The 27861-nt window shown below is 42.7% G+C and overlaps 1 protein-coding gene across 1 annotated transcript in view; it reads right to left on the reverse strand.

Moving 5' to 3' along the window:
* Positions 1-777: 777 nt before the first annotated feature.
* Positions 778-27861, reverse strand: part of LOC127584305 (rho-related BTB domain-containing protein 2-like) — a 59461-nt gene continuing 32377 nt past the window's right edge. The window contains 3 exon segments of the mRNA XM_052040995.1: positions 778-10520; positions 12688-12793; positions 19832-19915. Coding sequence (XP_051896955.1) covers positions 10327-10520; positions 12688-12793; positions 19832-19915 — 384 coding nt within the window. The 3' untranslated portion in view covers positions 778-10326.

Below are 27861 nucleotides of genomic sequence, written 5' to 3' on the forward strand. Positions count from 1 at the left end.
AGAAAGAACTGAAAATAAGCAGAGGGGGAAAACGGGACTGAATGGACGGTTCAATTGGGAGCTGCCATGGCCTCCTTCTGTGTCGTGTCGAGTAAGTGTGTCCCCAAATTGTCCTGGATCCATTCTCCGGTGTACTAAGACCTCACTGTGTTGAGACCGTGTGGTAGATGGAGTACAATTCCCTTATACAATGAGATGGACTATGACCTCACGATCTACCTTGTTGTGACCTTGCACCTTATTGCACTGCACTTTCTCTGTAGCTGTGACACTTTACTCTGTATTGTTATTGTTTTTACCTGTACTACATCGATGCACTCTGTACTAACTCAATGTAACTGCACTGTGTAATGAATTGACCTGTACGATCGGTTTGTAAGACAAGCTTTTCTCTGTACCTCGGTACAAGTGACAAAAATAAACCAATACCAATCAAAGAGTTCATACACGTACATCTACCACATCTCAGAACTGGATTGGAAGCAAGTCGAGGGGCAGCCTAAGAGGAAGAGCATCATGGCAGTGAGTGCACTTCAAGACCACTTGATTTGCCTGCAAATGGCTTTGACACTTCAAGTTCACAAAATCCACTGTATCCTGGGGTCGAAGAAGAGCCATCATCCACAGCCGGCACTAACATCTGGTCATGATGCTTGGCAAAGAGTGTGCTTTAGAACTGATAAGTCTACAGTGCAAATCAATAAAAATGATCAACAAGATATAGAACTGACAGCAAAGTCTTTTTTTAATACATGAACATCGCACGTGCCACATAACTCCACTTCCTAGTTCTCTGTCCAGCAATACATAAGCAACACCAAACCGGTACAAAAATATTTCTTCGCAATGAAAATATCTAACAGCAATTATCAATTCAAGATAAGAAAAAACAATACATTAATTCATCTTGTTACTACATCTAGCAGTTTTCTTACATTAAAATATCTAATAATAAGGTATAAATTGACATATTGCACAGCTAGGGCTGAGCAGCACTCATGGACCAAGTATCGCACTTCAGAATTACTTAAAGACCTGACAGTGGAAAAGCAACCGACAAAAACATGGGGGCGAATAACCTCATCTGTCCATCGGGAAATTAGAGGTGGTTTTGCCCCCTGCCTGCACTCCTCCACATTCTTGACATTCATCATTCCACTATTGATGGATATCTTCAGGATTCCAGACTCTAAATAAGCTCCAGGATTCCTATTCCAAAATCTCTCCTATGTCCTCTTCTAATGCACTCTTAAAACTTTCCTCTTTGTCTGAGCTCTTGGCCACCTGTCCTGCCTGGCATCTCCTTATGTTGCTGGGTGTCAAATCTTGTTTGCTAACACTCCTATGAAACACCACAGGATGTTTTTTCCCAAGTTGGGGAGCTGTACAAGTTGCTCCTGCCCAATTTTAGTCTCAATTGAGGTCAACAGGGATGTAAAACCAGCCATTCCCGGGATTTCCTGCTTGGCCAGTTAGGTTAAAATTAGCTCTCCAAGGACTTCCCAATCTAGAATTTTTGATCTCATAGGAAGGGGTTTGTTCCTGTGAAATCTTTCATCTGTAAACCAAATATCTGTACAGAACGTGATGTCGAATTTTTAGGAGTCCAATTGATGGCGGCAGTAGTGATGTTCTGTCCCAGGAGGCAGGTTCTGATTATATACATTAGTTTGTAATCCCTCAAGGCACTTGCTGATGCTGGAGCTGGAGTTCCCAGAAGCTCTCCAGGTGCTTGTTCAAGGGGCTTTTCAGCTTTTGAGAGCCATGAAGGGAGTCCCAACTTAATGACTGCAGAGGCCATTGCTGCTGCACTCAGTTCCGTCCTCATCAAATGTACCCTGCCCCGCTCCAGACAACACGTACACTTTGCAGTGTGGGTGGGATCACTCGAGGCACTGAGGCAAATTGGGACATCAACAATTGCCGCACCAGCTGTAACCCTCTAACTCAGCATGAGATCCAATTTACGACCTTCTTGGCCTGTCAGTGAGCAGAGAAATAACCCAGTCCCAGTCCCAAGTGAGAGTTGAATCCATTGTGCAACTGCATATATTACTTCCATTTGTTTCATCTACCGTGCTGGCACATGCAATGAGCTACTAAACCCTTCCTAATAATTGGACAATTGGTCATCAAAATAATTAAAGGAGGATTTGTTAATTAAAGGTGATGAAATCAGCGGAGTCCTTGAGGAGCAGAAATAGAGGCTAAATGGCCTAGTTTGCATGCTGTAAATTCTATGTGGATGTTATGATACTAATCAAGATACTTGAATCACTCATGGAGAGGTAATAACCTCGACAGAGAAAGATTTGGAGAAATGATACTCGAGAGAGCTGGAGGAGCCCAGTTTGATCCTGACCTCCGTTGCTGTCTGTGTGGAATTTACACATTCTCTCCTGAGTGCTGCTGTTTCCTCCCACATTCCAGAGATGTGCCGATATGTTAATTGGCTCCTGTAAATTTTCACTGGTGTCGGTGGACAGGGAGTCATACAGCCCAACTGGTCCATGGTGACCAAGATGCACCAAGCTTGTCCTATTTGCCAGCGTTTGGCTGATAAGCTTCAAAACTTTTCCTATCCATGGACCTGTTCAACTGTCTTTTAAAAGTTACTATTGTACCTGTCTCAACTACTTCCTCTGGCAGGCTCATTCCGCATACATACCACCCTCCGTGTAAAAAAAGTTGCCCCTCAAGTTCCTATTAAACCCTTCCCCTCTTACCTTAAATCTATGCTCTCTGGTTCTTGATTCCCCACCCCAGGGAAAAAGACCGAGAGCATTCACCCCATCTCGCCCCTCATGATTTTATACACCTTTATAAGATCACCTCTCAGTCTCCTACACTCCAAGGAACAAAGTCCTGGCCTGTCCAACCTCTCCCTGTAACTCAGTTCAAGTCCTGGCAACATCCTTGTAAATCATTGCAGCACTCTTTCCAGTTTAATAACATCTTTCCTGATCATCTATCAGCTTTCCTGAGCTGATGGACGTTTGAGAGAGAATAGGTTTGAGGGAATAAGTTCGGAACGAGATTGATGGGATTGCTCTGAGAGCCAGCATGAACTAGATGGGCCAAATGGCCTCCTTCACCATCGTAAAGAAAAATCAGAAAGAGAAGATTTTTGCAAGAGGATTCCTTTAACTTTGTCTCAATGATTCCTTCACAGCATTCAACAATTACATGCTTAGAAACGGTTTACAATGTGTCAGATTTCATACTTGAGAACTTAAGGAAAGTTACCAGGTTTCAGTCGTAAGGGAGTGAAGTCCTGGTCAATGTAGATGAGGAGACCCCTTACCCCAGGGTAAATGTCTGTTTCCTAGTCCCCAGGTACCATGTTACCTGGCAAACATTGTTTCTTTATTCATGACAGCCCCCGCCCCCATCAACAATTAAGCAGATCTATAAGCTCGCTTCTGTGCTTGGGGAGCTCCCCAAAAGAGCCAAGGATGTCCACAAGGTGTTGTGGCTGTGCACATGTACAACAGCCATCCCCTGCCCTTTCTCTTAATTTGCCTGGATGGCACGGGCAAAGGACAGAACCTTGGAGACGGGGCAGGAAAGCAAAGAGCAGAGGAAGAGGCCAAGGAATAGGGAATAATGGATTGGAGCAGGATGGGAGGACAGGTGATGGAAGGGGAGATGGACAGGAGATTGGAGGGGGAGAACACGGAGTGGGGAGGGGAGGAAAGGAAATGGAAACTGGGGAGAGTTAACTTTCAAAGTTATTCAGTCCACACTCAGAACCCTCTGTGCACAGAACTGGCATCTCTTGTCAGTTGTGGCAGTACCGCTTGCCAGTTGGATAGAGTTTTTGTAGTATTTCTAAACAACATCTGAATGTGCTTCAACCATGCACCCTAATTACATGCACAATGTTGTAGTCTTTATGCACCTCTCAAAACACACAGGCTGCTGAAAGCCTTTGCATTGCTACATCATGTAACCTACAGTTTCTGTACTGCCTGCTTTGCTGTGCTCACCTCTACATAGTCTCTGAAATTTTGTATTAAATGCAAGGGACATCAATCACTTAAAACTTAGAGTCATAGAGTTATACAGCACAGTACAGGCCATTCGGCCCAACTGGTCCACAGCAACCAAGACGCCCATCTAACCTGGTCCCATTTGCCTGCGTTTGTCCCTCTAAACCTTTCCTATCCATGTAGCTGTCCAAGTATCTTTTAAATGTTGTTAATGCACCTGCCTCAACCACTTCCTCTGGCAGCTCATTTATTGCTATTGTTTTCCAGACACATTTGTCCAAGTGCCTTTCTAAACAAAAATACTGTGAAAAATTTTTTAAACAAATTTCAGCGACCTCAAGACCAACTTAATTCAAAGGATTCCAAGTATGTGGTGAAGAGCAAGTTAACTTGTAGCCGAGATAAAATGAACAATTGTCAGTTTGTGGCCGTTGTTAAAATCTGTTTGTGACACCTAGTGGAGGAAGGTCATTACTGCAGAGATGCTTACAATGTCAGGCAGGGAGTTCTGTCTGTTTTGGGCACAAATTAGTACTTGGTGCCAGAATTCTCCTTTTCATGGGATCACTGAACCTGTGCTGGTTCTTTGGCCAGTAATTCTGTCTCCCCCGCTTCTCTCCCACACCCCAGTTCTGTAAACGTTCCTTTGCAGTTGTGATACAATTGAAAGTTATAACTGAACTTGCTTTCATTTCCCTTTCAGACATAGATGATAGAGTCATAGAGTAATACAGCAAGAAAACAGGCCCTTTGGCAACCAAGGTGGCTACCCAAGTTAGTCCCATTTGCCTGCCTAACATGTACCTGTCCAAATGTCCTTTAAACATTGTAATTGTAAACGCGTGGATCATAAAAACTGCTTTGATTGATAAATTTTGTCAGCTTTCTTTTCTACAGCTGATGGACTATTCAATCCAACCGTTTTGTTTATTCCCATTGTGTCCACTTATTATATCAACCACACCAACTCTTCATCAAAAAAACAGACAAAAAGCTGGAGGAACTCAGCAGGCTATGCACATCCATTGAGAAAAGCAGACAGTCAATGTTTTGGGTCAGGACCCTTCTTCAGAACTGAAGACAGGAGAGTGGGAAGCCCAACAAATAAAGGGGGGGAATCAGAGCAGTGATACGTGGACAGGAGAGAGGGTGGGCACAAGGCAGTGATAGGTAGAAGCAGGTGAGAGACAGCAGTGGGTAGCTGGGGAGTAAAAAGTGTGTGTGTTGGGGAAGGGATGATAGGCAGAAGGGGAGAAAGGGGGAGGAGGGGAGAGCAGATCTCCCAGGGTATAGGTCCAAGGACTGTGGAGACAGACAGGAGGAGGGCCAGTCAGGAAGATGATATACTGACCCTTTCCAAAGAGTGTGTCAGAATTAAGGTATGTGTTTTCTGGTTTTATTCTCAGTAACTTGGGCTGCATTTTACCACCAAACATGAGAATTCTGCAAACAACAAAAAAACAAAAATATTTTGTGATCCTACGCTCACTTTCACTCTTCTGAAAAACCAGTGAAGCCCTTTAATAGTATCACAGCGGATAAGGCCACATCCCTTGTTAAAACACTTTTCAACAATCCCACCATCCAGAATGCTGGACATTTGGCTAACAATGGTCTTACTGTGAGCAATATTTATAATGAACAGATCCCTGACATTTCATGGTTATACACAGACGTTCTGCTCTGTGACAGCAACATTCAAAGCTAGACACTGTGATCTGTGTTATTATGAAGCGTGGGTGGTATGGTTTTTTCCATCACAGACAGAAAGGTGAACTGAAGTGAAGCTCAGAGTGTGTAGGACAGCAGTAGAGAAGTGGTTATTTGATAGTCAGCGGTAATATTTTCCCAGCAATGGTGATGTCAGGAAGCTGTTCTTCACAAAAGCTAATGGAAATATGGAACTTTCCCAACCCTCCAAGCTGTTTGAGGCTGTGGTTATTAAGGTATTAAGGTTTATGCAATCAAAGCAGGTAGAAGAAGATGAGATATGGATCAACCATGATGTATCTGAATGCTGGAACAGCCCTTGAGGGTCTGAATGTACCTCTCCCATTCCCCTGTTCCCAGCAAGTGTGATATATCAAATGTTGCAATCAGATTCCTTGTCCTCCAGCAGATGGCTCATGCTATATGTTAAATTACAGACTACAGTATATCACATTGTACAGAAGTCCCACACCACCAGATTCGAGAACAGCTACTTCCTTTAAGCACTCGGATCTTGAATCAACTGGCACAACCGTAATCACTACAGTTTAGCAACACTATGATCAGTTTGCACTACAATGGACTTTGTGTTTTTTGTTCTAATTGTGTTCTTTCTTGTAAAAATTGTGTATAATTTATGTTTAATTTATGTTTTACTTGTGAATGCTGCTTATAAGGTGCTATGTGCCTGTGATGCTGCTGCAAGTAAGTTTTTAGTATCAGTTTTTAGTATGAATAAGATTGCAAGAATGACAATAAACTCGACTTTGACTTTCACAATGCCCAGTATCATGATGATAACCCTTTAAAGTGCATTATTGTTGTGCAAATCAGTAACAAGTGGAAAAGTAACGGCTCCAGATGTTCTGAGAACCAGAAATATAAACACTGTGGGGTAATATTTAAGCTAACTCATAGGGTGGAAACTATGAGATCCATATTTCAGCAGCGACTTCAACAGAGTGTCAGATTGGAACACTAGTGATATACCTGATAGTCAGTTCTTCAATGCATGGGTTCATATAAATTTGTCCCATTTTGATTGCAATTACAATGCTGCCATATGGAGTAAGCAGCCTTTATACATGTCATCTGTTATATATATATCATATTTTAAAATTGTGTATGTCAGTCAAATTGCATTTTTCGTAATCAGTTAAAAGAATTCAAAACTCAGATGTTTAGTGGCAGTAAGTATAAATTGCAAAATTTTTATTTCATGCAAGGTATTTTGAAAATTCAGTCATAGATGTGCTCAGCAAGTGGATTTGTGCCTTGCCAATACACTTGACTGCAAGGCAAGATTATGCATCAAATATGTTAAGCAAAGGTTTGAAGGATCAGACAGGACCCTGACTACCTGCTAAAAACAAACCACTCTCCAGAAGGCATGCATAATATGAATATATTTCAGCACAACACCTCAGAACATTTGCAACAATGATCTCATGGATCAGTTTGCCTGGGTACAGTTATGCACCACAAGTATCACCTCCTACAACTTTCCTTGTCATTAATTAATACTGTCTAAAATTACTATTCCACCTTGTCCCCATCATCATTCTTTCCACATTTGTTGTCTCTCCACTTGGTTTCACTCTGGAGCTGATTGTTTGCTTTCTGCCGGTCTGGTGCCTTCTTTTTGCAGCCTGATCTTTGTAAGTCTGCCAGCAGTTTCATCATTCTCCAGCTTCCTAAAAGTGGGCTTACAAGCTTTTATTGCCATCAGCTGCCTCACTCCGTGCATTATGTACATTTCCCCTTTATTCCTCACCTTCTCCTCCAGTTAATGCTCTAAATGAAGTGACCTGTCTTGAAGGTTTTTGCAGCACAGAATGAAGTCATTTGGACCTAGATAGGCTCTGAAAGAGCTCCATAACCTCTTCTCTTTCCTCATCACATTGCATCATTTTCTTGTCTTGTTCTTACCATTCACCATTTTAACGTTACAACTAAATCCAACACCCTTTCAATCAATGAACTCCAAATCATCACAATTCATGCAGGAAAAGATTCTCATCATTTCCCCTGTGGCTCTTTTTGAAAGTCTGGAGCCCCTGGTTACTGAGCTAATACTTTTTGATTAAGTGATCTCCACCTGTCTTTTGTATCCTCAGGTAATATTTGTTCACACATTCTTCATTGATTATTCAATGGTCCCAATGCACAACGCCCAATGAAACAAAAACTGTACTGCAAGATAGGGATGTCAGATGGGCAAACTATTTGACCAGTGACAGGTCTCCATCAAATAACCTCAGTTTTTCGTGTTTGGAACTCATTGATCAGTACATGGAATACGAAATCAAGTCCTCAACCTAGAGAGTAATCTCAATACAATGCTTCTTACAGAAATTCTATAAGTTTCCTGTTAAGTTTCCAATTCAATCACAATTCTAATAAAGAAACAGTTAACATTTCAGGCTGACGAATTTTCATCCAAACTTTGTAGTTTGATGGACTAATGCACCACTAATGCTCTACCTTAACAACAAACAACTTCTCAACCACAAATTGGCACATTCTACAACATGGTTTACAAGGGAGAGAGAAAAGTTTAAACCACATCTATGCAAGAGCTCTGGTTTATTTATACAAAAGGTCCACAGTCAAGAGAGAAAACCTATCAATGACGACATTTAAAATACCTTCACATTTCTCTTACCCTTGAACTAAATCACTGCCCATTAAACCAGTCAAAACAAAATCCTATTTCTTTAAAGCAATTTCTTATTAAATTCTCGACAAGCAATAAAATAATGTAAACATTTGATCCTTTCAGCAGTCTACAGAGCTTTAGATTCCTACAAAAAATAATAAATTAGAAGGGAAAAAGGCCTCACAATGCAGACATTTTCACCTCTCAGAAGGAGTTCTGTGAGTAAAATTACAATAACTCAACATTGGGTCGGTTGGAGACCAAAAAATTGGCTGCACTGAGTTCAGATATGAAGAAGTATTTCACAAAATGTAACAGACACTTTAACTTGCTTTGACTATTGTCACATGGAATTGACACCTAATAGCCTTTTTTGGGATTTCTTCCGACAAGAGATCCCACCTTGTTACTGAATGACCAAGCTGCTTATTACATATTCCTTATTTCGAATCAATCCATTAAACACTCTGTTATTGGTGCATAAATGTCTTGGATAATCTGGGTGCTACTCAAAGGCCAGAGCACCAAGGATTACGTGCAATGCAAGCACATGATCCATAGCAGCTAATCAAATGGTGCATGGGTTCAATGTGCTGAACCATCTACAGTCATCAATTCTTTGTTTGCAAACTGAAAATATCTATACCTAATCTTCTACCTAATCACTGAAATTATAGATTACGTGACCTTTCCTGTCAGAACCTAAAGGAATGGTAAAAAGGTTATCATCTTTTTTCAGATTCCATTCCAGGTCCCCATTCACTTTACAAATGGAGAATGTCCCTGAAACAAGCCAACACTCACAAAGCAACATTGAATGCATGTGACTGCACAATAGTTGCATGAAAATAATCCAGCTATACACTTTTTTGTTGCTAATATGATCCTAGGTCAGCCTTCCTACAGTTGTCCTGTTGATTTAGTTTAGTCAAAACACAGTGGTAGAAAAACTGTGATTTTCGTTTAGTAAAATATCACAATTTGAAAATTATCACAGGCAAAAAACATTTTTTTCCCACTATAACTGTAAATCACTAGAGTGTTGCGAGGAAAAATATTCTACATGTCTGGTTCTAGTACCACATCACCTTATGTTGCAACCAGAGACACAGGGTCACATGTGAATTCCACTTTCTCATGCACTGCTTTGCAACCCTTCAATTTGCATGTAAAGTAGAAAAGGAACAGCATTGTTCCTGATTCAGATCTATTTGCTAATAAATTCTGTTTATTTTTTTCTGAATATTTTTGAATATAAAATATGTACATCTTGTACATAAGCTCAGTGTGCAAATGAGGAAACAACAAATTCAGGGATTGCTTTTCTAATCAACTGTTCAACCGTTAAGTAAAAAGAAATAAGCCCAGTATCTTATTCCTCAATTTCCATTAAATGAAACCCTGATTTATTCTTTCTAAGAGAAGGTATTAGGTGAGAATATGAACTCAGCAGAGCATCCAGCTTATACCCAAATATGATTTCTGGAATATATATCAATTTGTAATCAATCTGGCTCAGCCACAGCAAGATCCATGCAAGGAAGAGTATCATGCTTTCTAGAACTGAACCATTGTGCTAAATAACCACACCCATGTCTGCTTTACAGTCTAATGTCGTGTGTGTGTGTGTGTGTGTGTGTGTGTGTGTGTGTGTGTGTGTGTGTGTGTGTGTGTGTGTGTGTGTGTGTGTGTGTGTGTGTGTGTGTGTGTGTGTGTGTGTGTGTGTGTGTGTGTGTGTGTGTGTGTGTGTGTGTGTCAGTGTCAGAGAGTGGGAGAAGTTAGCACTGACCATCAGGAAATAAAAACTCACTTTGATTGCCATGATCTATCCAGACTGCAGTGGTCTGGCTGCTGGTCGTTAAAACCTGGTAAGCATTTGGCTGACTCGGAAGAAGGCCTTCAAACTGTTGGATGCTGGATTAACTGTTAGTTTAAAATAAGGGTTCTTCGATCCACGCCATGTCCTCAGATGACTGTGGAGGAGGAGGAGGCTGCAGATGGTGAGCTTGTATTCCAGAAGAACCACTTGCGCTTTAACTGACGTTTCTGGCACAAGTAGTCCTCCTTATCACGCTCTCTCCTCGCTCGCTGGTAATGATCATCTTCTTTGAGAAACCACACAGGAGGCCAACGGTGTTTTTCAAAGTAGTCCTGGTTTTCTGAAAGTACATGTCAGTAAAACCGTTAGTAAAATAGAGGGGTCCTACTTTCTTGCTCTCTACTTTACCTTCCATTTGAGGGACTAAGGGAGTAGATCCAGCATGTCTGAATTCCCCAGTGCAGCTTTTTATGGCTTCCTTCGACTGCTCGGGGTCCTCCAAACCTAAGCCAATTGTCACCATCCTAGATCTAAGCCGAGCCTGACTGCTTTCTCTATGCCCAACCTGACCCAACCATCACTGTCAGTACAGCAGTCTCCAGTGTGTTGGGAATATTGTCCTGACCTAGTTGGAGTGGTGGGGCGTGTGGGGCAGGCCCAAACCACCCTTAACATGCAGGCTTTGTTGGAGGATACATCTAACCCAACCTGACCCTGAAATACGTGTTTTGTCCTGTCAGGCTCAGGTGGGGTAGCTGGTCTCCATTTCAAACCCACTTAGGAGAAGAAGGATAAAACTTCATTTATATAGCACATATTGTAATCTAAGGACAGCCACCACACGTTGAAACTAATGACGTACTTTTGAAGAGTACCACTGTGTAATGTAAGAAATAGGTCTGCAAGTTTTTATATAGCACCCAGTAACATTGTAAGAGTTGGATCATTTATTTTAATATTATTGGTTGAGGGATAAATATTGGGCAGGATTCTTCCAGCAGTGCCATGGAATAATTTATGTCCATTTGATACAACAAAAGGGGCCTTGGTTTTATAAAAACCAGAGAATGCTGGAAATGCTCAGCAGGTCAAGCAGCATGGAGAGAGAAACAAAATTAGTTGTGGGTTGATGAATTCATCAGAATGAGGAAAGCTTAGAAATTAAGCACGCTTTAAGTTGCAGAGAAGTGGGAGGAGGGATGGGAAAGAAAGGATGTTTGTAATAGGGTAGAGAGATTAAATGACACAAGTGGTTGGGAGTGGTTGATGGAGGCTTCTTGATCTCAGCTGATCTGACTGGAGGAAGTAGAAACAGGAGATAAATGAGAACAGAGGAGAGGGAGAGAGAAATAGAGACATAGAGCTATACAGCACAGATACAGGCCCTTCGGCCCAACCAGTCCATGCCAACCACAATGTCCACCCAACTAGTCCCAATTTCCTGGGTTCAGCCTATATCCCTCCAAGTCCTGCTCCTCCATGTTCCTACCCAAGTGCTTCTTAAAGGATACTATTGTACCTGCCTCAACCACTTCCTCTGGCAGCTCAGTTGCCCCTCAGGTCCCTTTTAAATCTTTCCACTCTCATCCTAAACCTATGCCCCCTAGTTTTGGACTCACCTACCCTGGGGAAAAGACTGTTACCATCCACCTTATCCATGCCTCTCATGGTTTTAAACATTTCTATAAGGTCACCCCTCATTCTTCTACATTCCAAGGAATAAAGAACTAGCCTGGCCAGCATCTCCCTATAACTTAGGAATTCTAGTCCTGGCAAGATCCTTGTAAATCTTTTTTGCGCTCTTTCCAGTTTAACCACGTCTTTCCTATAACAGGGTGACCAAAACTGTGCACAGTACTCCATGTGTGGCCTCACCAATGACAACAAATTTGAAATAAAAAGGAATGCTAGCAATACTCAATAGGTTACACACCATATGTAGAGGGAGACAAACACTTGATAACCTTCCATTAGAACTGGCTGGTTCTGATACAAACTGGAAAGGCTAATTATGTGAAATTGCTGCATCTCCTGTGGTTGCATGGGAAGGTGCCATGAGCAAGGAATTGGATGTTGGTGTAGAAGAGTGAACCATGGAGTCATGGGGAGAACAGTTTCTTCGGAACGCTGAGAGGGATGGGTTTGTCTGCTTGTGGGAATTTTTCACTATGGTCTGCTGCTTAGAAAGATGGGTATCTGTGGCAGGAAATTAGGAGCCTCTTTCAATAAAAAAACTGATAAATTTATGTATAGAATTATATTATTGGTGCTACAAATAATGTGATGCCGGTATATATTTACAGCTTTCTGTGTTGGATGTAACTAAATTATTGATTGCAATTAAAAATAAATTATTAATGATAATGTTCATATTCATGTTCATAGTGAATGAAGAGCTCAGAGTGTTTGAGTTGACTGACAAGTTGTACACACTAGGGCTGAATTCTCTTGAGTACAGTAGATTGAACAATAATATTACTGAATGAGGAAAGGTATCAGAGTCCTACCGGGAGACTTTGCTTTCATTTCCCTGGGAAACTTGCGACAAACGTTGTTGTAGTTTGTACAGATGTGGTGCAGGCACCATTCAGAGAGTTGATGGGCACAATGGAACTACACATAAAACAAGAGAAATACAAGTAAATTCATTAAATCTATTGCACAATAAAACATTTTGTCAATCACAGGGCATCATCTGAATAAAACATTCCAGGGTATCAATAGACACATGGCCCGATTCACTGGCTGGTGTTTGGAAATTTGCCCAAAGGCTACAGTGAAGGAGTCGGGGAACCCCAGTAGTCAGGTGTGCCATATAAACCATTGCTCCCATCATTAATACTTTCCCCACCATTGCATATTCTGAGGTGGTTCAAATCTTCATCATCCATTTTCCTCTTTGTCATTTGGTTCCACTCTGTGAATGGTTGAGGGTGTGGTGGTTGTTGCTGTACTTTATTAGTCTAATCAATGAATCATAGAAATTTACAGCACAGAAGGAAGCAATTATTCAGTCCATGATGTCTGTGTAATCCAAACAAAAGAGCTATTTTGGCTAATCCCACTTCCCTTGTGGTTTATGGTTCTTCAAGTGCTCTCCTGGAAACTTGTAAACGTGATGACTAGTTCTGTCTTTATCACCCTTTCAGGCAGCGAGTTCTGAACCCACTCCATACTTTGGCTGAAATATATTTTTTCTTTAATCCCTTTAGATCCTTTTACTGATTCTGCCAAATAAATGTTTTCTTTAACTCTGCAAAGGGAAATACATCCTTCCTGTCAACCGTATCCAAGCCTCTCATAATTTTATGCACCTTGATTAGATCCACCTTCATCCTCCATTGTTTTAAAGCTAACAACCCCAGCTGAGCTAAATTCAGTTCCTAACTAAAATACTACAGCCCTGTCAACATGCTTGTAAATCTCTGCACCCTTTCTTGCTCTCACGTGCTTCCTAATAAGGTGGTGACCAGAATTGAACATGATACGCCAGCCCTTCCTAAACCAGTAATGTATACATTACAGTATACATACAGTACATTACTATAATGCATACAGCAGGCACGGTAGTGCAGTGGTTAGCATAATACTACTACAGCACCAGTGACCCGGGTTCAATTCTGGCCACTGTCTGTAGGGAGTTTGTACGTTCTCCATGTGTCTGCGTGGGTTTCCTCCGGGTGCTCCGGTTTCCTCCCACATTCCAAAGACGTACGGGTTAGGAAGTTGTGGGCATGCTATGTTGGTGCCAGAAGCGTAACGACACTTGCGGGCTGCCCCCAGAGCACTCTATGCAAACATGTATTTCACTGTGTGTTTCGACGTACATGTGACTAATAAAGATCTTATCTATTTCTAGCATCACCTTCCTGCTCTTACATTCTACTCCTTGGCTGATTAAGACAAGTATCCAGTCTCTTCAATCACCTTATTCAATTGTCTGGCTACCAGTTATGTACTGGGATCCCTCTGTTCCATACACTTCCATGTAAATTACCACTTATCAAGCATTCCCTTGCTTTGCCTGTCCTCCCCAAATGTAAATAACGCAGACTTCTCCAGAATGAATTTCATTTTCCTCTTCTGTCCCATCTAACCGATCCAACGACATAGGTAGGAAGGGGGATGAGGTCCTGAAGGGTGAGTTCAGGGAGCTAGGCAGAAAATTGAGGAACAGGACCTCAAGGGTAGCAATCTCGGGATTGCTGCCAGTGCCACGCGATAGTGAAGGCAGGAATAGGAGGAGGTGGCAGATAAATGTGTGGCTGAGAAGCTGGTGCAGGAGGGAGGGTTTTAGATTTCTGGATCATTGGGATCTCTTCTCGGGAAGGTGGGACCTGTACAGAGAGGACGGGTTACACCCGAACCAGAAGGGGGCCAATATCCTTGCAGCGAGATTTGCTAGGGTGGTTCGGGAGGGTTTAAACTAGTTTGTGAGGGGGAAGGGAACCAGAGGAGTAGGTCAGAGGAAGAAGGGGATGGGGAAAAGTTAGATCAAACAGGTAGAGAGGGTTTGGGGAAGGAGAAGCAGAATACAGGCTATAAAAGTAGTAAGGTAGATGGACTGAAGTGTGTTAACTTAAATGCAAGAAGTGTCAGGAATAAGGGGGATGAACTGAGGGCTTGGATAAGTATGGGCGACTATGATATCGTGGCTATTACTGAGACGTGGCTGACGTCAGGAGGGGAGTAGATATTGAATATCCCTGGTTTTCGGTGTTTTAAGAGGGATAGGGAAGGGGGGAGAAGAGGAGGAGGGGTGGCGATATTGGTCAGGGACACTGTTACGGCTGTGGAAAGGATGGATGTTGTAGAAGGATCATCTCTAGAGTCTGTATGGGTGGAATTAAGGAACAAGAAAGGAGCAGTTACTCTACTAGGAGTATTCTATAGGCCCCCTGGTAGCAGTAGAGATATAGAGGAGCAGATTGGTAGGCAGTGTTTGGAGAGAAGCAAAAATAACAGGGTTGTTATAATGGGAGACTTCAACTTCCCAAATATAGACTGGAACCTGCTTAGTGCCAAAGGTTTAGATGGGACGGAATTTGTTAAATGTGTCCAGGAGGGATTCCTGATGCAGTATGTTGACAGGTCGACTAGAGGGAATGCCATGTTTCATCTAGTTTTAGGAAATGAACTGGGGCAGGTGAAGGATCTATTGGTGGGTGAGCATTTGGGGGACAGTGACCATTGCTCCATAACCTTTAAAATTGTCATGGACAGGGACAGGTGCAGAGAGGACAAGAGGATTTTTAATTGGGGAACGGCGAAGTATGAGGCTATAAGGAGAGAACTTGGGAGTGTAAATTGGGATGTCCTTTTTGAAGGAAAATGTACCATGGAGATGTGGTCGATGTTCAGGGATCTTATGCAGGATGTTAGGGATAAATATGTCCCGGTGAGGCAGAGAAGGAATGGCAGGGTGAAGGAACCATGGGTGATGAGAGAGGTGGAACGACTTGTTAGGGAGAAGAAGGTAGCATACGTGGGGTATAAGCAGCAAGGTTCAGACAGGGCCCGTGAGGAATATAGGGTAGTGAGGAAGGAACTTAAGAAAGGGCTGAGAAGAGCTAGAAGGGGACATGAAAAGGCGTTGGCTAGTAGGGTTAAGGAAAATCCCAAGGCCTTTTTCAAGTACGTGAAGGGTAGGAGGATGGCTAGGGTAAAGGTAGGTCCGATTAAGGACAAAGGTGGGAGAATTTGCCTGGAGGCAGCGAAGTGGGAGAAGTTCTCAATGAGTACTTCTCTTCGGTATTCACCAGGGAGAGGGGTCTTGATGACGCCGAAGGGAGTGCTGGTAGGGGTAATGTTCTCGAGGTTGTAGATATCAAGAGAGAGGATGTGTTGAAGTTGTTAAATAATATTAAGACACAGAAATCTCCGGGGCCTGACGGGATTTTCCCCAGGCTGCTTCGAGAGGCTAGGGAGGAGATTGCTGAACCGCTGGTAAGGATCTTTGAGTCCTCGTTGTCCACGGGGATGGTGCCAGAGGATTGGAGAGTTGCGAATGTTGTCCCCTTGTTCAAAAAAGGTAATAGGGATAGGCCAGGGAATTATAGACCGGTGAGTCTCAAGTCTGTGGTGGGTAAGCTGTTAGAAAGGATTCTAAGGGATAGGATTTATGAACATCTAGAGAATCATGGACTGATTAGGGACAGCCAGCATGGCTTTGTGAAGGGAAGATCTTGCCTCACAAGCCTGATAGAGTTCTTTGAGGAGGTGACCAGGAAGATTGATGAAGGCAGTGTGGTGGATGTGGTTTACATGGATTTTAGTAAGGCGTTTGATAAGGTTCCTCATGGTAGGCTTCTTCAGAAGGTCAGAGGCCAAGGGATCCAAGGAAGCTTGGCTGTGTGGATTAGGAATTGGCTTGCATGTAGAAAGCAGAGGGTTGTGGTGGAAGGAGTGCCCTCGGATTGGAAGGCAGTGACTAGTGGTGTCCCGCAGGGATCGGTTCTGGGACCTCTACTTTTTGTGATATTTATAGATGACTTAGATGAGGGGGTGGAGGGCTGGGTTAGTAAGTTGGCGGACGACACTAAGATCGGCGGTGTTGTGGATAGTGTGGAGGGCTGTCGGAGCTTACAGAGGGATATTGATAGGATGTAGAGCTGGGCTGACAAGTGGCAGATGGAGTTCAATCTGGAGAAGTGTGAAGTGGTACACTTTGGAAGGACAAACTCCAGGGCAGAGTACTGGGTAAATGGCAAGGTACTTGGCAGTGTGGAGGAGCAGAGGGATCTGGGGGTTCATATTCACAGTTCATTGAAAGTTGCCTCACAGGTGGAAAGAGCAGTTAAGAAGGCCAATGGGATGTTGGCTTTCATAAATCGCGGGATTGAGTTTAAGGGCCGCGAGGTGATGATGCAGCTTTACAAAACTCTAGTTAGGCCACACTTAGAGTACTGTGTTCAGTTCTGGTCGCCTCATTATAGGAAGGATGTGGAGGCATTGGAGAGGGTGCAGAGGAGATTTACCAGGATGCTGCCTGGATTAGAGAGTATTGAATATGAGGAGAGGCTTAAGGTGCTAGGGCTTTATTCACTGGAAAGGAGGAGGATGAGAGGAGACATGATAGAGGTATATAAAATATTGAGAGGAATAGATAGAGTAGACAGTCAGCACCTCCTTCCCAGGGCACCAATGCTCAAGACGAGAGGGCATGGCTTTAAGGTTACGGGTGGGAGGTTCAGGGGAGATGTCAGGGGGAGGTTTTTCACCCAGAGAGTGGTTGGTGCATGGAATGCACTGCCTGGGGTGGTGGTGGAGGCAGATACATTGGACAGGTTCAAGAGCTTGTTGGATAGGCATATGGAGGAGTGTGGGATGGGGGGATATGCGGGAGGAAGGGGTTAGGTAGTGTGAGGGTGGTTTGATGGACGGCACAACATGGTGGGCCGAAGGGCCTGTTTTGTGCTGTATGGTTCTATGGTTCATTGATAACTTCCTCCGTGCGAGGATTTACTTCTGCATTATTAACCACATGGCCAATCTTTGTATGACCTGCAAACTCTTTAATCATGACCCCCACAATTATATCCAAGTCATTGTTAGATATCAGGAAAAGCAAGGCATTTCATACTGAGTTTGTAGAGTCCAACTGTACATTGCTTTCTAGTCAGTACCATTGATCCCAATTCAAGAGTCAGGAAGTTACGTCGCATCTTTATAAAACTCTAGTTAGGCCGCATCTGAAGTACTGCATTCAATTCTGGTCGGCCCAGTATAGGAAGGACATGGAGGCTTTGGAGAGGGTGCAGAAGAGGTTTACCAGGATGCTGCCTGGATTAGAGGGTATGTGTTATAAGGAGAGGTTAGACAAACTTGGGTTGTTTTCTCTGGAGCGGTGGAGGCTGAGGGGAAATCTGATAGAGGTTTGTAAGATTATGAGCAGCGTAGAGAGACAGCTGGTATTTTTTTCCTTCAGAGTCGAAAGGTCTAATACCAGAGGCATGCATTTAAGGTGAAAGGGGGTAAATTCAAAGAAGATATGTGGGGCAATTTTTGTTTTTACACAGAGAGCGCTGGGTGCCTGGAATGCACTGCCAGGGGTGGTGGTGGAACAAACACGACAGAGGCATTCAAGAGGCTCTTAGATTGGCATTTGAATGTGCAGAGAATGGACGGATGTGGACATTGTGTAGGCAGAAGGGATTAGTTTAGTTAGGCGTTTAATTACTAGTTTAATTAGTTCAGCACTACATTGTGGGCTGAAGGGCCTGTTCCTGTGCTGTACTGTTTTATGTTTTATAATAATTACCCTTTGTTTACTGGCACTGAGCTAACTTTGGATCCCACTCACTACTCTCCTTGGAATCCATAGGATTTTACATTTCTGATTGGCCTGCTATGTACGATTTTATCAAATTAAGATAAGATATCTTTATTAGTTACATGTACATCGAAACACACAGTGAAATGCATCTTTTGCGTAGGGTGTTCTGGAGGCAGCCTGCAAGTGTCGCCATGCTTCCGGCACCAATATAGCATGCCCACAACTTCCCAACCCGTATGTCTTTGGAATGTGGGAGGAAACCGGAGCACCCGGAGGAAACCCACGCAGACACGGGGAGAACGTGCAAACTCCTTGCAGACAGCAGCCGGAATTGAACCCGGGTCGCTGGCACTGTAAGGCATTACGCTAACCGCTACACTACCATGCCTGCCCTTAATAAAGTCCATGAACTATATCAAGGATGTCACACTCCTTATAACCTACTCAAACGTTTTACTTAAGTTAATCATACATGATGTTACCTTAACAAATCCAAGATGGCTGTACCTTTCCAAAATTGGATTGGGAACACCTTTGCCACACAGATTGGAGAAGTGATTACACTGGGGAAAGTGCAGAGGAGATTCCCCAGGATGTTGCCTGGGATGAAGTATTTCAGTTATGAGGAGAGACCTGATAGGCTGCATTTGTTTTCCTTGGAGCAGAAGAAGTTGGGGACGGACCTGATAGAGTTATACAATGTTATGAGGAGCATAACTTCCCCATAACAGAGTTATCCAAAAGTAGAGGATGTTGGTTTAGGGTAAGGGGGTAAGAGGTTTAAAGGGGAACTGAAGATTTTATTTTTCCACACGGAGGGTGCTGGGATTCTAAATGTACTGCCTGAGTGCGAGGTGGAGGCAGTTATTCTCACAGTTAAGAAGTATCTCGACAAGTATTCCAATTGCCAAGCATAGAAGTCTATGGACTAATGGCGGTAAATGGAATTAGTATAAAAGGTACCTGATGACGTACGCCAAAGTGGTGAGCTGAAGGGTCTGGTTCTGTACTGTCCGACTCTATGACTCCGTTCCAAAAGGCAACCTGCTACTACCTTTGAAGAACTAAAGCTGGGCAAACAAAGCCAGTCTTGCCAGTGATAGCCTCATCTTAAGTCTGAATTTCAAAGTATGCAATGTTTAAAAATAAATTTCTCTGTTGTGTTTAACATTAATATCTCCCAGCAAAATTTCCTTGCTTACTGCAGTATGGTTCAAAGTCCGAGGCCTCTGAGGATCTCTACAACTATAGGACTTTCTTGTCCACAGCCAACTTGGCAAAATAGAGTATGCATGCAATGAGAAACACTTATACTTATTTTGAGCAACAGAAGTATTTTATGTTCTCACTTAATGTAGATCATTAGCAGCTTTTACCTGAGCAATTTCCAAGAACAGTAAAACATCTCCATCTATGTCCACACCCATCTGTGTTGCTTCAATCAACCCACATACAGTGTACTGCTCTGCAACATAAGAATTGAATCATTTAATTAATCTCTGAGACCTTGGCTTTTAATAGCCTACTATCATGACTTGCACTTAAACACCATCTCAAATACAGAAAAGTCACAGGTCAGTTTGAAGCATGAGGAAGAAATGAAGAAACGAATGTTGTTGATACAAAGAAACAGGGATTAAAATTATTCACAACATTTCTGGCAGAAGGTTACAAAGTTCCAAAAAGGTCAAGCGATGTTAAAGTTAGGGGAGGGACATACAGAGACATGGATTCCTACTGATCTTTTCACTGAGCTTCTTGAATTCTGGAAATCTTTCCTCCATCATAAGGTCATTTTCACATTTTGACTTGTCCAGTTCATGGCCGCACAGAGGAAGACCTGGACAACAGTCAGGTTTTGGGTTGTTATGCAGTGAAGCCATTATTTATTCCTTATCCATAAATGCCCTGGAGAAGGTGGTGGTGAGCTAACCTCTGATGAAGGTACTCACACACTGCTGTTGGGGAGAGAGTTCCAGGACATCACAGGAACACAATATATTTCCAAGACAGGATGGGTGAGAGTTGGAAGGGAACTTGAAGGTCATGGTGTTCCAATGCCCTTGCCTTTCTTTGTAGTACAGGTCACAATCTGGGAGATCTGGTTGAGTAACTGAGTGTACTTTGTAGACGCTGTACATTACAGCTATTGTGAAGCACTGATGAAAGGAATAAATGTTTATTAAAGGATGATTGATGAGCTACCAGGTAAGTGAGCGGTTTTGTTCTGGATGGTGTCAAGTTCCTTGAGAGCTGTTTGAGCAAGTAGAGAGGTCTCCTGACATGTGTCTGTTAGATACTGCAATGGCTTTGGGTTGCCAGGAGCTGTATACTCACCACAGGATACCCAGCCGCTGACCTGTTCCCCCAGTCACGGTATTTATGTGGCTGGTCCAGTTGAGTTTCAGGTCAATGGTGGACACCAGGATGTTGATGGTGGGCAGCCTCGACACTGACCATTCAATGTCAAGGGTAGATGGTTAGTTTTTCTCTTTTGGAGATGGTCATTGGCATGTTTGTATCATGAATGTTCCTTGCCATTTATCAACCTATGCATGAACGTTAGAGCCATGAGAGACTGCAGATGCCGGAATCCGGAGGAAAACACAAAATGCTGGAGGAACTCAGTGGGTCAGGTAGCATCAATGGAAGGAAATCCATAGTCAATATTTCGGTGTCAGATGAACGGTCTCGACCTGAAATGTCGGCTGTCCATTTCCCTCCAAGATGCTGCCTGACCTGCTGAGTTCCTCCAGCGTTTTGAGTTATGAATGAACATTGTCTTATGTCTTGTTGCACGCAGGCATGGATTAGTGATGGGCTGAAGGACTTCTGCAGTTATGTCCCAGGGCTGAGCTGAATGACCATCTTCACTTGTGTGAGGTTCAATTCCTACAACTGGAGTGTTTTCCCCTTAATGCCCATTGACTTGTTTTACTGGGGACCTTTGTGCCACACTTGGTCAAATGCTTCCTTGCTAAAATGCTTCCTTGCTGAAATGGACTGTCACTCTCACCTCACTTGTGGAATTCAGCTCTTTGACCATGGCTGTGATAAGGCCAGCAGCCTCTATGGATCCAGCGAAACCCAAACCAGGCTTCATTGACGACTGATATTGAAGATGATTGAGAGCAGACTGATTAGATGGTAATTAGCCAGACTGGATTTGTCCAGTCTTTTGTGATCAGGGTATACCTAAACAATTTTCTGTATGGTTGGGTACATGCTGGCATTGTAACTGAACTGGTACAGCTTGGCTAATAGCACAATTGGTTCTTAAGTACTACAGCAGGGTACCATAACTTTTGTTGTGTTCAATGCTGTCAATCATTTCTTGATTGCACGTGGAATGAATCCCATTGGTTGAAGAATTCCTTCTGTATGACTGGAATCCCAGGAGGGAGCTGAAATGGATCACCTGTTCTGCAATCCTCGCTGAATGTGGTTGCAAATGCTTTAGCTTTGTTTTTAGCTATTTCTATGGATGTACGGTGAAGAGCATCTTGACTGGTTGCATCTTAACTTGGTATGGAGACTCCAATGAACAGGATCACAAGAGGCTGCAGAGGGTTATAGACTCAGCCAGTTCCTTCATGGACACAACCCTCCCCACCATCAAGAGGCAGTGCCTCAAGAAGGCAGCATCATTAAGGACCCTCACCATCCGGGACACGCCCTCTTCTCGTTACTACCATCAGGGAGGAGGTACAGGAGCCTGAAGACCCACACTGAACAATTCAAGAACAGCTTCTTCCCCTCCGCCACCAGATTTCTGAACAATCCATGAACTCTACCTCATTATTCCTTGTTTTTGCACCATTTATTTTTGTAATTTATAGATTTTTTATTCCTTTGCACTGTACTGCTGCAACAAAACAACAAATTTCACATCATACATCAGTGATAATAAATCTGATTCTGATTCTAGCACTCATGTGTTGAACCCTCCCTTCACCGGATTAATAGTGAGGGGTATTACCACCAGCAAGTTTCCCTCAAAGTCACATACCATCTTGACTTGGGACTATTTCAACAGCACTGGGTCAAACTGCTGGAACGTCTGATATAACAGCTCCTTCATCGCAAAATTTAGACCAGTCAAAAAGGTGATTCACCATCATTTACTCAAATGCAGTCTGTGTTGGGTAATAAACATGGATCTTGTCAGTGACACCCATAAATAAAATTCTTTAACTCTCCCTTCCAATTAAATCCAGGGAATAACAGTGACCATTCTCTTGTATGTATCCAGCATACAACCAGAACCTGAAAAGCAAATCTTAAGAGCAGAATCTTTTATTCAAAATGTTAGTTGGGGTCTTGTGTGACTCACTGTAAGGCACTGTTAACAACAGTATTATTTTATTGGGAGGCTTGCCTTTTGAGTTTGTGATGAAATTTTGGTTTCAGTTCAACACAGAAGGAGATTGATTGATCATTGAGCCTGTGCTGGGTCTGAAAAAGAAGTCTCCAATCAGCAGCACCTCATTCTTTCTCCCCAGACCTCAGCAATACTTTTTGTTCAAGTATGTACTCAATTCTCTTTTGAAGTGTAGAGATGAATCTGTTCTGAATGATTCAGATCACGCATAACAAATGGAAACAACTCACTGTACATAACAGTCTCCTAATTTTCCCTTTGGATAATTTGTCAATGATCGTAATTCCAGGTCCTCTGGTTACTGACATTCTTGTCACATTGGTTCTTTGTTTCATTGGGCCATATACTTTTCTATTTACTTTGGTGTTGCCTTTAATGATTGTTAGCTGGGACACACTCACGTCACCCTTAGTAGTCCACGAAAACAGGCCAAAACAGCAACTAGAGCTACATGATTGAGCAAGCAGATGCTGGTCTTGCTAGCAGGTGTCTGGACTTGTGCCACAGTATTCAGTAGTGTGGTGAAATTGAGTTTATCAGCTTCATTGGGTGGGCATTCATATTGTTCACAAATGGGTTTTAAAAAAGAGATAAAGGACCTAGAGATTGATATTTTCATTCATTGTTTCAGGAGAGCACTGAACTGTGGAGTCTTGGTCTGTTGTTCATGCTGGAAACTGCAATGTTGAACCCTATAGGGTGCTGTACACTTCTTGTTTACTAAGGCTGGACTTTGAAGGGGAGATGATGTTTCCTATCAACACCACTTGCACAATAATTCCCTCACTGGGACAGCCAAAAGTCAAACTGATTACATTATCACAGAACATGTGATTCTTTGGGCAGCATCCTTACAGCTGAGTCAGAAGATCGTAGGTTGAAATGATGTGTTTTAGGATGCACTGAGGTGTGACATATGCTTTAGTAAAAAAAAACAAATTCTCTCTTTTTCAGAGCTAACTTGGGAATATGTGCAAGTTACAAGCTGAAGTGAGTTTAGTGGGAAAGTATTAAATGGTGACTGAATTTTCTGTAATAGTGGGAGGGGACCCAAGTTGGCAATCTGTTTCACCCGCCAATTCTATGTATCTCTGAGGGAAAACTCCACAAAAGTGTAGTCAGTATTATTTTAAAGATAACCTTGCAGTCTATCGTAGAGAGTAATGAGATATTGACGGAGTCAGAATGAAAGTCAAGTAAAAATGGGGAGATAACCTTAATGGGATTATGCTGAAGGCTCCCCAATAGTCAACGGGAATTAGAGGAGCAAATAAGTAGGGAAATTGCAGATAGGTGTAGGAATAATAATAGTTGCAATAGTAGGTGATTTTAACTTCCCTCTTATTGACTGGGACTGTTAAGGGATTAGATAGGACAGAATTTGTTAAGTTTATTCAGAAAAGTTTTCTGAAACAATATGTAGATGGCCCTACTAGAGAAGGGACTACACTTGACCTCCTCTTAGGAAATGAGGCTGGGGCAAATAATGTGTGATTGGGGAAGCACTTTGAGGCCAGTGACCAAAATTCTATTAGTTTCAAGATAATTATGGAAAAAAAAAAATAGGACTGGTCCACAAGTTAAAATCCTGAATTGCAGAAAGGTTAATTTTGATGGCATTAGACAGGAACTTGCAAAGTTTGACTGCGAAAGGCTGTTAGCAGGTTAAAGGATGTCTGGCAACTGGGAGGCTTTTAAAAGTGAGATAGGAAGAGTTCAGAGCCAGTATGTTCCTGTTAGAGTAAAGGGCAAGGCTGGCAGGAATCCTGGTTCACAAGGGATATTGAGGATCTGGTCAGAAAAAAAGGAGGTATATGACAGGATTAGGTAGCTGGGATTAAACAAGTCCCTTGAGGAGTATAAGGGATGTGGCGTACTTAAAAAGGAAATTAAGGGGGCAAAAATGGGACATGAGGTATTCCTGGCAGATAAAGTAAAGAAGAATCCTAAAAGATTCTATGTATATTAAGAATATTATTTATGTATATTAAGAATTGTGTATAATGTATATTAATAGATATTTATGTATGTCTATGTATATTAAGAATTCTATGTATATTAAGAAAAGATTCTATGTATATTATAGTTACCCTTTTAACTAGGGAGAGAGTAGGTCCACTTAAACATCAGTGTAGTAATCTATGTGTGGATCCACGGGAGATGGGTGAGGTCACGTCTGTATTTACCATGGAGAAGGACATGGAAGCTAGTGAGGTCAGGGAAGAGAACAGTGACGTCCTGAAGCATATTGACAATACAAAGCAGGAGGTACTGGTGGTCTTGAAGCGCAAAAAAGGTGAATAAATCCCTAGGACCTGACCAGGTATATCCTCGGACATCGTGGAAAGCAAGGGAGGAGATTACTTACTTCCCACATTGTCCTAGGATACACCTGGTCAGGCCCTGGGGATTTATCCACCTTTTTGTATCTTCATTAGCCATCGTCCAGTCTTCCAGTACCTCACCTGTGGCTAAGTGCCTTTCTTTAAGAAGTGCTGCAAGGACAAACCAAGGAACTACAGGCTGTTGAGCTTACATCCGTGGTGGGAAAGTTACTGGAAGGGATTCTGAGGGACAGAATTGATTTGCATTTGGAGAGGCTGAGACTGATTAGGGTTAGTCAGCATGGTTTTGTTTGTGGGAAATCATGTCTCACAAATTTGATTCAGTTTTTTTTTTGAGGGGGAGACCAAGAGGATTGTTGAGGGCAGGGAGGTGGACGTTGTCTACATGGACTTTAACGAGGCCTTTGAGAAGGTTCCGTAAGGTAGGCTGGTTCAGAGGGTAGAATACATTGGATCTAGGCTGAGATAGCAAATTTAATACAACACTTATTGGCAGTAGGAGGCAGAGGGTGGTAGTGGAGGGTTGCTGTTGTAATTGGAACCCTGTAACCAATGGTATGCCACAGGGATAGGTGCTGGGTCCTCTATTGTTCATCATATACATTAATGATCTGGATGAGAATGTAGGTGGCAATGATTAGTAAGTTTGCAGATGACACCAAAATTCGTGGTATAGTGGACAGGTAAGGAAGGCTGTCGAAGGTTACAAGAGGATCTAGATTAACTGGGAAAGTGGGCAAGGGAATAGCTGATGGAACTTAACTCAGACAAACGTGAAGTGATGCATTTTGGGAAGTCAAACCAGGCCGTGAATGGCAGGACCCTGGGACGTGTTACTGAACAGTGAGAGTTTGGGGTACAAGTACACAGTTTCCAAAAAGTGGCGACACAGGTAGACAGGGTGGTGAAGGTGGTGTCTGGCATGCTTGCCTTCATTGGTCGAGGCATTGAGTTCAAGGGTTGGGATGTCACATTACAATTGTACAGATCGTTGGTTTGGCCACACTTGGACTATTGTGTGTAGTTCTGGTCATCATGCTATAGAAAGAATGTGATTAAGCTAGAGGGGGTTCAGAGAAGACTCATAGGAATGAGGGCTTGAGTGAAAAGGAGAGACTGAAAAGGCTGGGACTGTCTTCCCTGGACCGAAGGAGGCCAAGGGGTGACCTCATAGAGGATTATAAAGTTATGAGAGGCATAGCTAGGGTAGGTAGTCACAGTCTTTCTCCCAGGGGAGGGGAGTCTAAAAGTAGAGGGCATAAGTTTAAGTGAGAAGGGAAACATTTAAAGGGGATCTGAGGGGCAAGTCTTTCCACATATATTAACAGGAGGTGGTCATTTAGCCCCTCAGGCCTGTTATGCAAGTCAATGAGATAATATGTGACTTTATGTTCTTGCCTTTGCCCCATATCCGTTACAACTTTTGGTTAACAAAAAACATACAATAATTTGGATGGATTTCAACTTGCTAACATCAAAATATTTTCAAGAACATAAGAAACAGGAGTGCGAGTGGGCCAGTCAGCAATCCAAGCCTGTTCCACCATTCATTAAGGTTGTGGCTGATCCAATCTTGGCCCCAACACCACTTTCCCACAATCCCTTCACTCCCTCGTGGTTCAAATGTCTGTCAGTCTTTGCCTTGAATATATTCAATGAGTCCACGTCCACAGCTCTCTGGGGAAGAGAATTCCAAAGATTCACGACGTACTGAGGGAAGGAATTCCTCTTCATCTCCATCTTAAATGGTGAGATCTTCTTTTGAAACTACGCCTAGTTCAAGATTCTGCCCAACGGAGAAACTTCCTCTCAACATTCACCCTGTCAATCCCCTCAGGATCTCATGTTTCAATAAATCACCTCTCATTCCTTTAAACCAACTGCTTAACTTTTCGTCATACACCAACCACTTCATCCCACGAAGGTGAATCAAGTCTGTACTGCCTCCATTGCAAGCACAATCAAGATCCCAGATGTTGCTTTATTGAATTGGAGGAGGGGGCAGAGTGTAAGATATTGTTAGTTGATGACATGAAAATAGGTAGGAGAGCACGTTGTGGTGAGATATTTGGCTATCAGCTGGATATAGATGGGTTGAGTGAGTGGGTGAAAATTTGGCAAATGAGTTTAATGTGTGAAAGCATGAGGTTATGCATTTCGGAAAGAGACATTTAAAGCCAGACTATTATCTAAATGGAAAAATAGTGAAGTACAAAGGGAGCTAGGCATGAATTACAAAAGGTTAGTAGGCAGCATGGCGAGAAGTTAGGAAGGCAAATGACGTGTTGGCCTTGATTGCAAGGGGGTTGGTGTTTGGAAATATTATTACAATTGTACAGGTGTTGGTGAGACCACACCTGGAATATTGTGCACAGTTTTGGTACCCTTATTTAATAAAGGATGTCTCGGAGGCAGTCTAAACGAGATTCACTAGGTTAATTCCTGGGTTGAGAGGGTTGTCCTACTGTGAGCAGCTAAAGAAATTAGTCCTTTTTTCTTTGGAGTTTAGAGGAATTTTATTGAAATATATAGGATATAGGATACTAAGGGCATAACAGGGTGGATATTGAGACACTTCCACTTGAACATGGGGACAGGGTTACAAGATTAGGGGGCAGCCAGTTAAAAACCGAGGTTTGTAGGAACATTTTCCCACAGAGAGTGGTGAATCTTTGAAATT

Source organism: Pristis pectinata, chromosome 29 (genome assembly GCF_009764475.1).
Source record: "Pristis pectinata isolate sPriPec2 chromosome 29, sPriPec2.1.pri, whole genome shotgun sequence".
Lineage (NCBI taxonomy): Eukaryota > Metazoa > Chordata > Chondrichthyes > Rhinopristiformes > Pristidae > Pristis > Pristis pectinata.